The sequence below is a fragment of the Rhinichthys klamathensis genome, unplaced genomic scaffold (assembly GCF_029890125.1).
Source record: "Rhinichthys klamathensis goyatoka isolate OS25496 unplaced genomic scaffold, OSU_Roscu_1.1 h1tg000030l_1, whole genome shotgun sequence".
NCBI lineage: Eukaryota > Metazoa > Chordata > Actinopteri > Cypriniformes > Leuciscidae > Rhinichthys > Rhinichthys klamathensis.
In genome coordinates this window covers 1,706,929-1,720,235 of record NW_026606580.1, presented here as the reverse complement: position 1 = coordinate 1,720,235, position 13,307 = coordinate 1,706,929, and the positions used below count along the sequence as shown (strand labels likewise).

Below are 13,307 nucleotides of genomic sequence, written 5' to 3'. Positions count from 1 at the left end.
CAAACCTGCAACTCCCATATGAGCACCAAGGTTCACTAAGCCACAACATGTGCTAATTTGTATTTTTAATGATCTCACCTGAGGGTCTGGCCTCAATAACATAGCGTGTGATGGGTGCTCGCCCGGGATCCCCATTGGCCCAGTGGATGGTGAGGGCGGCACCATATCGAGAGATGAAGGGCTCACCAGGAGGGCCCGGGGCTCCTGATCACAAAGAAGAAATAGGGTTACATGAGCTCAGGTGAAGCTGCTTAGCTGAAAAAGCACAGAGGCTCTAGCATACAGACCTTCACCAGGTCCTGTGGTGATGTTGGCCTCCACCTCTGGACCATAGGTAAAGGTTTTGGCACGAATGCGGAAGTTGTACGTGACGCCATCCGCCAGGTCTTTGATTTTCAGCCACAGGGGGGCGTTCCCCTTCACGTCCACCGTCACGATCTTACTGACGCCTGGGGGGGAGGGGGAGTGAAGACAGTCGACACAGGCCACTGAGGACTCTAGACAAACACACTGCTTTTAGTTCAGGCAACAGGAGCTCAACACACACTCACTCATGGGTGTAGATCTCATTTCAACCATACTGTTGGCATCTGAATATTGATTGGAGGGTCCAAAATGAACACTCATCAAATGCCTAATGCAAGCGAAAGGACTTTGGTCAGTTAATTCGAATTTGGCTGGTAATTTTATTTTTCACTACAACTTGTTTGTAGTGTTAAAGAATGAGTATTTGAGAAGTGAAGCACATGATCCGTTAAGTGATCAGCATGATGCATTTTTAAAGACTTGTGTGTCTTCTAGCAACTTTCCTAAGTGTATATTTTATCATCAGAAGTTTAGCTTGAACTCCTTAAGTTTCCTCCAGAAATCCATAAGACAATACAAATCCACTAAAAGGCACCAAATATATATATATATATATATATATATAAAAAAAAAAACAGACAGACGCTGTTTCCCCAGTTATCTTGTAAGCAGTGTTTTTATTAACTAAAATGAAAACTTGTTCATTGAAATAAAGAAAAAAAAATTATGATGAAAGTTATTTAAAAAGTTTAAATGATAATTAAAAAGGTTGCCTTATTATGACTTATTCAAACTAAAATTAAAATAATAATTAATTGAAACTAAATATATATTAAAATATTTTTTAACTAATAAAAACGACGAAAGCACATAACAAAATCACCAAAACTTAAACTAAATTAAAATATAAAAATAAAAAGGTATTTCAAAATTTTAATACATTTTATAACAGTATATCACACACACACAATAGCTCACACACACACACACACACACACACGTGCTCTCTCACTCACGCACACACAATTATTTGATTCCTAACTGATATCAATTAAACTCATGATTATCCAGTAATGCTAGTAAGGTGTTGGAAAAAGGAACTTTTAAGCTAAAGGCTTAAGAAACAAGAAAGGCACTGACCATCAACAGGCATGCAGGGCTCGTAGATGAGTCTGTAACCCTCGAGGATGCCATTAGGGAAGACAGGCTCGCCCCACGACACGTTGACAGAGGTGGTGGTGAGCTCACTGAAATGGATAAAACTGGGAGCGCTGGGAGCTGAAAGAGAAATCATCTGCTAATCAGGAGAGACACGACAGACAGTCTCAATGGCTTAAACACGTCTGCCTTCCCCTTTTCCTGGGATTGAGACTTTAAACCCTTCTTGGAATAAAAAACAGCTAGAACAAAATTGCCTGCCATTCTTTGCCTGTCTCTATCTTTGGGGGGAAAATATAAAAAGAGCAGACATAATACAGAGAAAAATAATTTTAAACGAAAGAGAGGAAGATGACAGCTAGTGAGAAGACAGACTCTTGCCGATTTATTGTACTACCTTTGCTATGTACTCAAGCTCCACATGTATTAACTAACATGAACTAACAATGAGCAATACATTTGTTACAGTATTTATTAATCTGTTTTAATGCTAGTTAATACAACTAAAGCTGTTCATTGCTACTCACTAAGGTTAATAAATGCTGAAGAAGTATTGTTCATTCTTAGTATATGTTAACTAATGAATCTTATTGTAAAGTGTTACCGAGCAATTCATGATATTAACAACAACTGTCAAGTTATGAAGTTGTAACTACAAAGAAAAACAATGCTCTCAAGAATTTTAATAATACTTCAACCACACACAATCTTAACTGCATACAAAAAAGTTATTTTTTGCAACATTTGATCTCTATTGTGGTCAAGCTCACGTGACATCACAGTTTTCCAACATTATATAAGCTTATTAATCATGCATTTTAAGCATGTGTATTTTAGATCTGTGTATTAAAGTGACAGCAGCGTAACATACAATACCCATAAACAAGTTAGGAGTTAATTCATTAAAAGCTCTGATGATTGAAAACTAATTTGCTAGATGACTGGTGAGTGTCTTTGATTGACTATGAACCAGTTCATAAGAATCATTCCCTTCCCTTGAGAATCAGACTATACTTAGTGGTGAAGTTTATTATATTTGTCACATCGTTTTTTCTTAATCAAAAAGCAATGACTAAACTCAGTGTAAGTTCCGCCCTTCATTTTTGAGATATACAGAATGGAAATATTTGCTTCAAAAATCATTTTCACATGCCATATTATAAACTACTTGGTTCTTCGTCTCTCCCCTTAGAATTTAATTAGCAAATATGGTGAAAACAAAAGCCCACATATAACAAAATAGCCTGGAATCTACTAATTTTGACACTGAAGACAATTTTACAATATCAGATGACAAAAAACAGTCACTTCTTTGGCACTCCATTCAAAAGCATATTTCTTTTAGACTCAAGGGGAAGTATCTCCTTCAGAAAGAAAGAACAATCTCGAGTCTGTGTCCCACAGACGCTCTGAGCCGTGAGCCAACTCACAGGCATGCTGAATGAAAACCACAAGAGCTGAATAATGCAGAAATAACTCTACTTCATCAGACCGAACTTTAAGCACACAAACAAATGCATATAGCAGATTTACTGATTAGAAGCAAATGATCGCTTGTTGAGTTTTTGATATTTCTTGGCCAGTTGTCAGCAGCGGTTCGCATTCCAGAAGGTCTTAGACACATAAATAATGAAATCATTTGAAATAGTTTCCATCATTCCAAACTCCTAATTGATTGCCCATGTGTTTATTGTGAAATAAGTGGCAAAAAAGTACAATTACTCACCGCTTTAAAACCTAAAAAAGAGGGCTATCTAGCAGATACCATAGTGGCCTTCCGGTACTTGGTACATTATGTGCTTAGCAAATAACCCAGAACAAGTGTTTTTGTTGAGATATGCATGAAGGTCCTGGAGGAGACAAGTAAGGACAGAACTTGTTTAAGTTTCCTCACCAGCTTGTTGGGTTCTTCCTCTGGTCGGTGGACTGCGTGGCCCATCGCCCGCTGCGTTGAAAGCAGCAACACTGATCATGTAGGTGGTGTAGCCCGTTAGATTTTTGAGCTTCACCCCTCCCTCTGGCAGGAAGAGTGTCCGCAGTTTCTCAGTCTCGTTTTTCCGTTGATATTCCCAAAAGAAAATCTGCAATAAGAAAACAATAGGTTTTATTGTTCATATTATTATATATTACACTCATATTATTGTTCTGTATGTCTATTTTAGGCGTTCTACAACTCCGAGCACTTTCATGTCCCAAAACAAATTTTTCCCCCCTTTTTGTTATATGAAGGTCACATTACAACACTCTTAGAAAAGCATTTTCCCTGCCTCATTTATTATTGTAACCTTTTTAAAATGGCCTTTTTATGTATAGATTTGAGTGTTTTGCACAAATCTTAAAGGGTTAGTTCACCCAAAAATGAAATTCTGTCAGTAATTACTCTCCCTCATGTTGTTCCAACCCCGTAAGACTTTCGTTCATCTTCGGAACCCAAATTAAGATATTTTTGATTAAATCTGAGAGCTGGATCACTCCTCCATAGGCTTCTTAAGGGATCGAAACTGACCGGCCCAAAAGTTATGAAAGACATTGTTAAAATAGTCCGAGTGCAACGTGCAACCTAGAAGCTTTGCGCAATATCACTACGTGAAATCTCAAGGCCCACAGAGAAGGAAATGATTAGTTGAATAAAGTCGTTATTTTTGTTTGTTTTTTTGCGCACAAAAAGTATTCTCGTCGCTTGATAAACTTAAGATTGAGCCACTGTAGTCACTCGGACTATTTTAACGATGTCTTTCATAACTTTTGGGCCGGCCAGTTTCGATCCCTTAAGAAGCCAATGGAGGAGTGATCCAGCTCTCAGATTTAATAAAAAATATCTTAATTTGGGTTCCGAAGATGAACGAAAGTCTTACGGGGTTGGAACAACATGAGGGTGAGTAATTACTGACATCATTTTTGGGTGAACTAACCCTTTAAGCCCAGACAATTTTAAAATATGAAAATCCATTATGAAAAATACGAATTAGTACATTTTAAAATATGATATAATCAAGCAATTTCAATATTTAACTGTTTTATAAAACTGAAGCTGAATCGTTCGAAAAATCTTTTAAGGTGCAATTTAGAATTTTCTAATTATTCAAAAAGTGTCATTTCCACCATGTGATATAAATAGTCAACATTAGTAAGAAAACCCCATGATTCAACAACTTAGAAATATACACATGCAAGTCACACTAAAAGCATTTTTCCACTTAGTCATCAGAGTCTGACCTTATAACCCTGAATGTCTCCATTCTGAGTCTCCAGCGGAGGCGGGTCCCACGTCACATCGAATTGTGTGGCAGTAGCTGATTGGATGATCACATTTTGAGGCGGGGCAGTGGGAACTGTGAGAGAACATCGATGTGATGTGAAGTTCTGTTCCTTTTCATTTGTCAGTAAAGAAAGGACTTCATAACGGTAATACAAGTTTTTACCTGCTTCACCAACAAAGACTTCCTGTGGTGAGCTAGTTGGTCCCTCACCAACAGCATTGTACACACTCATTCTGATTTCATATCGCTTGTGCTTCATAAGATCTACAAAAGTGCAAACAACACAAATAACAGTTTCTTCATACATAGTTGGCACTTCACAGATTTGATCTACTTCAAAAAACAACAACAAAAAAGACAAATAATGTGTTTGATGTTCTAATTTCTGGACCATTTTTGTTTCATTAACTTTGACTCAGGATGCCGGCTCCCAGTCCAAGTGATGAGTCAGTCTGCTTATCTGAACTCAATTGACACACTGCTCTTCCTGCAGACATTATTGACGGCAGAGAGAAACCAGACCCGGCTCTTAACTTCATTAGGAGGTGAGAACAGGCCTGCTGATAGCAGCTAGCCTAAACATCCAGGCTGCATATTCTCAACTCTTAAGCAAGGCTTGACATGTGCTGCATTACACACAATCATATATCAGTTTTATGGGAGGAAAAAAATTAGCAGATTGCAAGAACAAACAGGAAGTGACTTACTGTCCAGCTCGTACTGAGTGAGGGACGGCTCGCTGAGATTCCGCAAACTATATGGAGCTGCAGGAGAGAAAGTGGAGGACATTTATGAAGAAGATATGATCAGAAAAATAATAAGAGTGAGAAATTAGCTTAAATATTTTAAAATAGTTTATAATGAATAATGCTTGGTTTACTACAATGATACTCGAGCAGGTTTTGAGCTAATATTTAATTCTTAATTTTGATTATTATTAATATCAATGAATTAATTCGAATAATTGATCATATATATATCTTTTTACATTTATTTGATTTTTCAAATACATTTATTGGTTTGGGCTGTGAATCAAAACATTAGTTAATATAAAAGATTAATAATTAATGAATATAAAAGATAAATGAAAAAAAAAAAAGAAAAGACCAAAGCACTACAACAAAAGGATTTCAACATTGGTAATTATGTTGCATACTTTATTTTTGGGTCATGTCTCACCATATCTCACTAGTATGGGAATCGTCACTAGTGAAGATACTGTATGTTTTATGCTTACAGGTCAGTTCTGCCCAGCTGGTTGAAGAGCCACTGATGGTGTGAACGCTGAAACTTCGGAGTCGATCATAAAGCAACTCCCGATATCGGATTCGGAAGCCCAGCAGGATCCCGTTAATCTTCTCCTCAGGAGGGGGCTGAGGACGACAGGACAGGCTGAGCGAATGTCACCACACATAATCAACAGTGTCATTAAAGGTGAGGTGTGGAATTTCTGTGCTACTAGTGTTCTGTTCATCTCACAAAATTGCAATTAGGGATGCACAGAAATTTTCAACGAAATTCTGTTTGCAATAGCCCTATGTGGTATAGCCGTGCTGGGCAAATGACACTATACCCTCTTGTTCACTGACCTTGCTTGAATTTTTTTAATTCAGTATAATTAAAATTATAGAATTTTAATAATAATAAAAAAAGAATAAATTAATATAATACAATTATACAAAAAATGTCATTTAAAATAAGAAATAAATCATATTAAAAAAGCATTTTCGGTTTTGGCTTTCGGCCAAGTGCATCCACAATATTCAGTTTTGGCCCAGATTTTTCATTTCGGTGCATCACTAATTGCAATTTCTCCCTCTGCTATTGTCAGATAAAAGATTAGCTTTTAAGCCTTTCAGCTTTTGCCATTTGATTTGTGTTTGCGGTTGACGGTTGTGTAAACACATGTACGTTGCTAATATCCGGAGGGAAAACATTTTTGCTCTTTCAGATCAAACTCCTGCACATTTTGAAGCTCAAGTTTAACGATCAAATCTGAGAAATCCCCCCCACTAATAAAGCGTGAATAAACTGGTTCTGGTGGAGGAACCATTTACCTTTTTCCACCTGAATGGATAAAAACGTGATCCAGAGGCCTGCGGCTTTTAAAACCAGCCCTCTTTGAAATGATAATTCAGGGGTGACATTGAGAATATGTGTTTAAGATACATACTGTGCCCTCCTGCTCTGTTATTACAAACCGTTGATGGAAAAGCATGGCTGATGCGGATGTATAAGGAGAAGCACAGCGTAAAGTCCCGCCCCCTTACCTGCCAGCAAATCAGCACAGAGGTTGTGGTGTGTGGCGTGACAGTCAGGATTGTGGGAGATTCGTCTGGAGCTGGAGAGAGCAAGAGATACAATTAAATAGACAGAGACAGAAAGATAACTGTGTACTTGGCATCATTGTGAATGTTTTGCCGCATCAGCTACAATGTCTTACGCTACATAAACACTGCATTTATAAACATGCCAAGCCTGTCTTACAGCCTGATTTGTTGCGTTGGGGCTTTAAACAGGCATTATGAAGGGCCTGTCTCTCTTCACTAGAGTTGCTTGGGTAACATTTAGTCTCGTAGCAACCAGAGATACTGTATTACCTCACTTATTCTACTGCCTCCAGCAATGATGTCATTGCTGGAACACAATAGCATCACCTGGCTTCACAATAAACCTACGGCTATAAAGCAGTACTGTGGTAACACAGGCAGAATAGCATCTGTGTGCAGCATAATGGTCAATTCATGAGATGCACATCACACACAGAATGACTCGGCTGTATATATTCAGAGAAAAGAGGAAGGTGGAGCCATGAAGAGAAGAATATGGTGTTAAATGGCTCTGTTTTAAAACTTAGTGAGCTGCAACACTGTCTACTCTACATGAACACCGTTCAAAACTTTTAGGTCAGTAAGAAGTCTCTTGTGCTCACCAAGGCTGCATTTATTTAATCAAAAATTCAGTGAAAACAGTAATACTGTGAAAAATGATTACAATTTAAAATAACAGTTTTCTATTTTAAGATTTAATTTATTTCAGCACCATTACTTCAGTCTTCAGTGTCACATGATCCGTCAGAAATCCTTCTAATATGCTGATTTGACATTTTTTTTATTATCAATGTTGAAACCAGTTGCGCTTGTTCATTTTTTGTGATACTTGTTTCAGGATTCTTTGCTTAATAGGAGGTTAAAAGAACAGCATTTATTTGAAATAGAAACTATTTGTAACAATGCAAAAGTCTTCACTGTTATGTTTGATCAATTTAATGCATCCTTGCTGAATAAATGTATTAATTTCTTTCAAAAAATAAAATAAAATCTTACTGATACATAGCACACATAAATATTGGACAAAATAATCCATTGAAGTTATATTGAACTATTTTTATCCATCTTTAGGAAACAGGTATTTTTTGCCTCAAATTGAATAAAACTCTAATTTAATACAGATCTTTTCCAGTGTGCTTTACCAGAAGAACCAAGTGATGCTGCTGAGTGTTTGCTTGTAAACAGTAATTGCATCTGTTTAGTTTTGAAGTAATTTGTTTGAGATTCTCCCAATATTTTTCTTTCTTTTTTTTATTTATGAGTAGCCCATTTTCTACTCCTTGCACTGTTTAGAGAACATATGAGATGCCGACTTTGATTTGGGCCATAACTACCACAAAAGGCTATTTTAAGCAACCTACTGTAAGCTGTTGCTGGTTTAAGAAGGGTTTGGGTCACTTGTCAGCTGGATAGACTGAGAGAGCAGCTTACTGACCAACTTAAGACCAGTTTGGGCATATTGGAAACCCGCTAAGGACATTTGAAACTTTTATGATGCCTTAAAATGTCTAAGCAGATAGCTCGCTATAGGTGTGTGTGTGTGTGTGCAATAAAGCATAAAGAGTACAAGAGAAGTGGAAAGGGTTAAATGTTCTAACCATCCTGTAGTGTTGTGATGGCTTCACTCTCTTCACTGTAGTCACTGTCTCCAATATCATTAGTGGCCTTCACTCTGAACTGATAGGAGGTGAAGGGCTTCAGTCTGAGAGAAAAATCACACACACGAGTCAAAACACAGGAAGCTAGTCAGAATATGCTTTGCATAAAGCCAGTATAAAGTTACAATGACTAACATAATGAGTAACGCTACTCATTATGGAAAAACTGTTCTGTGAAGTACTGTGACTTTATGCATGAAGGACTTTATGCATCAAATCACACAAAACTTCCCAGCTTATCTGTTCTTTGTACCTGTCTACGATGTAGGAGCTGGACTCATGGCTAACAGACGCAGAATGAACCGTCCAGTTCTTCTCGGGCAGCTCTCTGACCTGAACTGTGTAATACCGGACCGGTGATAAACCGTCGCTGCCTGGTTCCCATGACAACAGCACGCTGCGTGCCTGTACGTTTTCCTGAGGGACTGTGGGACGGCTGGTGGGCTGGGGCCGAGCTGGGGGTCAAAGGTCAACCATTAGTAGACTTGAAATGTAATCAAACAAAGCCAATAAACAAACTCACTTCTATCATGCATAGTGTTGGAACATCCAAAACATTTACATTTTTGTGAATCAGTTTGTTCAATGTGAATCATTTATTTGAATCGTTTAACTAGTTCAAATAATTTATTCACCGATTTTAAGTCTTTCATTTAGTAAAACCTAATTTAATTTAACTTTAACCTTCATTGAGATCTTCATTGTTATTGTGCTCTGAAAGCAGAATTAAATTGTACAATTTAATAATATAATATGATGCATGAAAATGGAACAAACATATAGATCATCTCAAAATTTTTGTTGATAAAAAAAAGTCTTTAGAAAGACTTGTCCACTCACCCTAAAAGTAGCGATAGTAAGTAGAAAATGACCATTTAAATAGTTTCAATTAAGATGAATATTTTGAAGCCAATTTATTTAAGCTACTTTTTTGGTTAGTAATTTTAGTGAAGCGAACTACTTTTTCAAATAGTCACTTAAATATAACTAATTTAAAATATGAGTAACTTGTAGCATGGGAAGCTACCTTTAAAGTAGCATTGCCAACATTGGTTTGTGTGTCTATACTCATGCAATACAGTGCCCTCCACAATTATTGGCACCCCTGTTTAAGATGTGGTCGAGGACTTCTAAAAATTCTCCTTTTTTTTTAAAACAACATATAACCCAAATGCAAAAAAAGAGAAAAATCCAACCTTTTATTTAAGTACATTACTTTGGTGGTAAAAAAAAAAATCACACATTTAGAAAAAAAAAACCTTGAAATCATGTGTCCCACAATTATTGGCACCCCTGATGTTAACACTTTGTACAACCCCCTTTTGCCAACAAGACAGCACTTAATCTCCTCCTATAACATTTCACAAGATTGAAGAACACAGAGAGAGGGATCTTTGACCATTCTTCTTTGCACAATCTTTCTAGATCATCCAGTGTCCTGGGTCCTCTCTTATGCACTCTCCTCTTCAGCTCGCCCCACAGGTTTTCGATTGGGTTGAGGTCTGGGGACTGAGATGGCCATGGGAGGACCTTGAGTTTGTGACTGGTGAACCATTTTTGTGTAGATTTTGCCACATGTTTTGGATCATTATCCTGCTGAAAGATCCAATGACGACCCATCTTCAGCTTTCTGGCAGAGGCCATCAGGTTTTTATTTAAAATGTCCTGGTATTTCAAAGCGTTCATAATGCCATGCACCCTAACAAGGTTCCCAGGGCCTTTGGAAGAGAAACAGGCCCACAGCATCACAGATCCTCCACCATACTTCACGGTGGGCATGAGGTGCTTTTCGGCATACTCATCTTTTGTTTTACGCCAGACCCACTTAGAGTGTTTGTTGCCAAAAAGCTCAATCTTAGTCTCATCTGACCAAAGCACACGATCCCAGTTGAAGTCCCAGTGCCGCTTAGCAAACTCCAGACGTTTACGTTTGTGAGTGTTAGTGAGAAAAGGCTTTTTCCTTGCATGCCTCCCAAACAGCTTGTTGGCATGTAGTGATGGTTGTTTTGGAGACTTTGTGACCCCAAGATGCCACTCTTTGATGCAATTCTGTGACAGTGAGCTTAGGACTTTTTTTTACTTCTCTTACCATCCTCCTCACTGTGCGTTGTGGCAAGATAAACTTGGGACCTCTTCCAGCCTTGTTTGTCACTGTTCCAGTTGTTTTTAGGGATGGCTGCCGCGAAACTGTCGTTCCGAAGCTTTGCGAGATCCCGAAGCGCAGATGTTTCGAAACACTGATTCGAAGCGTGATTCAAAACACCCATGTCACGTGACTATGGCCAAACGAAGCCTCGAAGTGTTTCATCAGGTGTGATCCGCCGATTCAGCGTTTGATTGACACGGTCGGGAAACAGACCACACAATCGCACATCTGTAGGCTATAAAAGTGAAATCAACGCATATTGACCTCGTGGGTTTTATTGAGAGGAGTTTGATTTTGAGATAGCGGATTTTTGGTGATATAGTGCGATTTGTTTAGTTGTTTAGTTTAAATTTACACAACACATAGGCTAGAGACACAGAGTGTGACACATTAATAGATACATAGATATAAATATATATAGACAGCTAGATTAATAGATAGATACATATATAGATAGATTAATGATAGGCTACATATATAAATAGATAGATTATATATAGGCCTACATTTATAGATACATATCTAAATACATAGATAGATTGTAGATACATAGATTATAGATACATATCTAAATACATAGATTATTGATACATATTATATACATATCTGAATACATAGATAGATTGTAGATACATCTAATTAAATAGATAGATTAGAGATACATATCTACATAGATTTGGATAGATAGATAAAATGGAGGCTCCCCAGAAGAGATGCCGTACATCTGTGGTGTGGGAGCATTTCCATTTAGAAACCCCAAATAAAGTGAGATGTGTATTGTGATCGGCAGCTCGCCTACTGCAACAATACATCATCCAGTAGAAACACAGGACAGTTTATGGGAACTTTTTGATACTCGTATCATCAAACCCAGATGATACACAATGCTACAGCTGATGCCACAGTGGAAGTGAAAAAATACATCAACGATGCGTATTTGCCCAGAACTCATGATCCACTAACTTACTGGAAAGAGAGAGCAGTAATCTTTCCTCATTTGTATGTATTAGCTAAAAAATATCTTTGCATGCCAGCAACAAGTGTCCCTTGTGAGAGGATTTTTTCAAAGGCTGGAGAAATTATCTGTAAAAAAAAGAAGTAGGCTAAGTCCTTCCACAGCAGAGAAATTAATATTTTTGAATAAAAATATGTAAAAAATTGAGACATTGTGGCTTGAATTATTTTATTAATATTCATTTTGAAGGACCAAAATAACATTATGCACAGTGAGGAGCCTATAGGTTGCAAGATTCACATATTAGAAAAGTACAATAATAAAAAATAATAAAAAATTCATGGCTCGTCAATGTTGTTTCAGATCAACACCTGCAAGTGACCACTAGGTGTCACCGTGGAGACGGGTGTCGGATTGATTCGAAGCCTCGAAACAATATGGACCATTTGGTTCAACTGTTTCATTGCTTCACGAAGCCTCGATCTGCCCATCACTAGTTGTTTTAAACTTCTTAATGATACCTCTGACTGTAGATACGGGCAAGTTAAGGCGAGTGGCTATTTTCTTGTAGCCATTGCCTGACTTATGAAGGTCGACACACATCTGCCTTACTTGAATGGTGTGTTCTCTTGTCTTTGCCATGTTGACAAATGGGTAAGAGAATTAGGCCTCTGTGTCACGTCATATTTATACCCCAGGGAAACAGGAAGTCATGAATTACTAATTAAAAGTTCCTAGATACCCTGACCAACTTTAGCAACTACAGAAAAATATATTTTAAAAAAAATCAATTAAATTTTTCAGCGTAATCGTTAGGGGTGCCAATAATTGTGGGACACATGATTTCAAGGTTTTTTTTTTTCTAAATGTGTGATTATTTTTTTTTTAACACCAAAGTAATGTACTTAAAAGGTTGGATTTTTCTCTTTTTTTGCATTTGGGTTATATGTTGTTTAAAAAAAAAGGAGAATTTTTAGAAGTCCTCGACCACATCTTAAACAGGGGTGCCAATAATTGTGGAGGGCACTGTATTATCTCTGCTTCACTGCACACTTATAATCCTGCTGAAAAGAGTGAACATTTTAAAAAATACATTAGATTATAAAAAATGTATGACTCTCATATTTCATTATATAAGCGCACTTTATGAGTCAAAACCTGTGATCTCCACACTGGATCAGTGCACTGCATAAATAATCCGAGGTCTGATTACGATGCTCTGTGAGAGGAATGTGCCTTCGCCTGAGTGGAAATCAGTGCAGCAAAACCTCCGCCAGACGTCTCAAACCACACCAAAGCGGAACTGGCTAGAGGAGATTGATTTGTTCTGGACTCAACCTCAGTGGACTGTAGACATCTCCGTCCGTTCAGACACATGAACACACAAACACACACTCTAGATATGTGACGGATTACATGACCCTGTGACAATAAGATCATTCGTATAGGGACGGGGGATCTGTGCTATCGTATAGCACAGATGCCACTTATGAA

At 37.6% G+C, this 13,307-nt stretch overlaps 1 protein-coding gene across 8 annotated transcripts in view; it reads right to left on the bottom strand.

The window, feature by feature from the left end:
• sdk2b (sidekick cell adhesion molecule 2b) overlaps positions 1-13,307 on the bottom strand; it is a 342,012-nt gene that overhangs the window by 17,879 nt on the left and 310,826 nt on the right. For 6 of the 8 annotated variants that reach the window (XM_056245433.1, XM_056245436.1, XM_056245437.1 and 3 more), the window contains exons 30-40: positions 8,966-9,167; positions 8,653-8,756; positions 6,995-7,065; positions 5,962-6,097; positions 5,432-5,488; positions 4,887-4,988; positions 4,681-4,796; positions 3,359-3,545; positions 1,447-1,584; positions 288-497; positions 79-204 (exon numbers count right to left, since the gene is read on the bottom strand). In XM_056245433.1, coding sequence (XP_056101408.1) covers positions 79-204; positions 288-497; positions 1,447-1,584; positions 3,359-3,545; positions 4,681-4,796; positions 4,887-4,988; positions 5,432-5,488; positions 5,962-6,097; positions 6,995-7,065; positions 8,653-8,756; positions 8,966-9,167 — 1,449 coding nt within the window. The remainder of the gene's footprint in view (positions 1-78; positions 205-287; positions 498-1,446; positions 1,585-3,358; positions 3,546-4,680; positions 4,797-4,886; positions 4,989-5,431; positions 5,489-5,961; positions 6,098-6,994; positions 7,066-8,652; positions 8,757-8,965; positions 9,168-13,307) is intronic. The other 2 variants (XM_056245434.1, XM_056245439.1) reach the window with 1 other exon arrangement.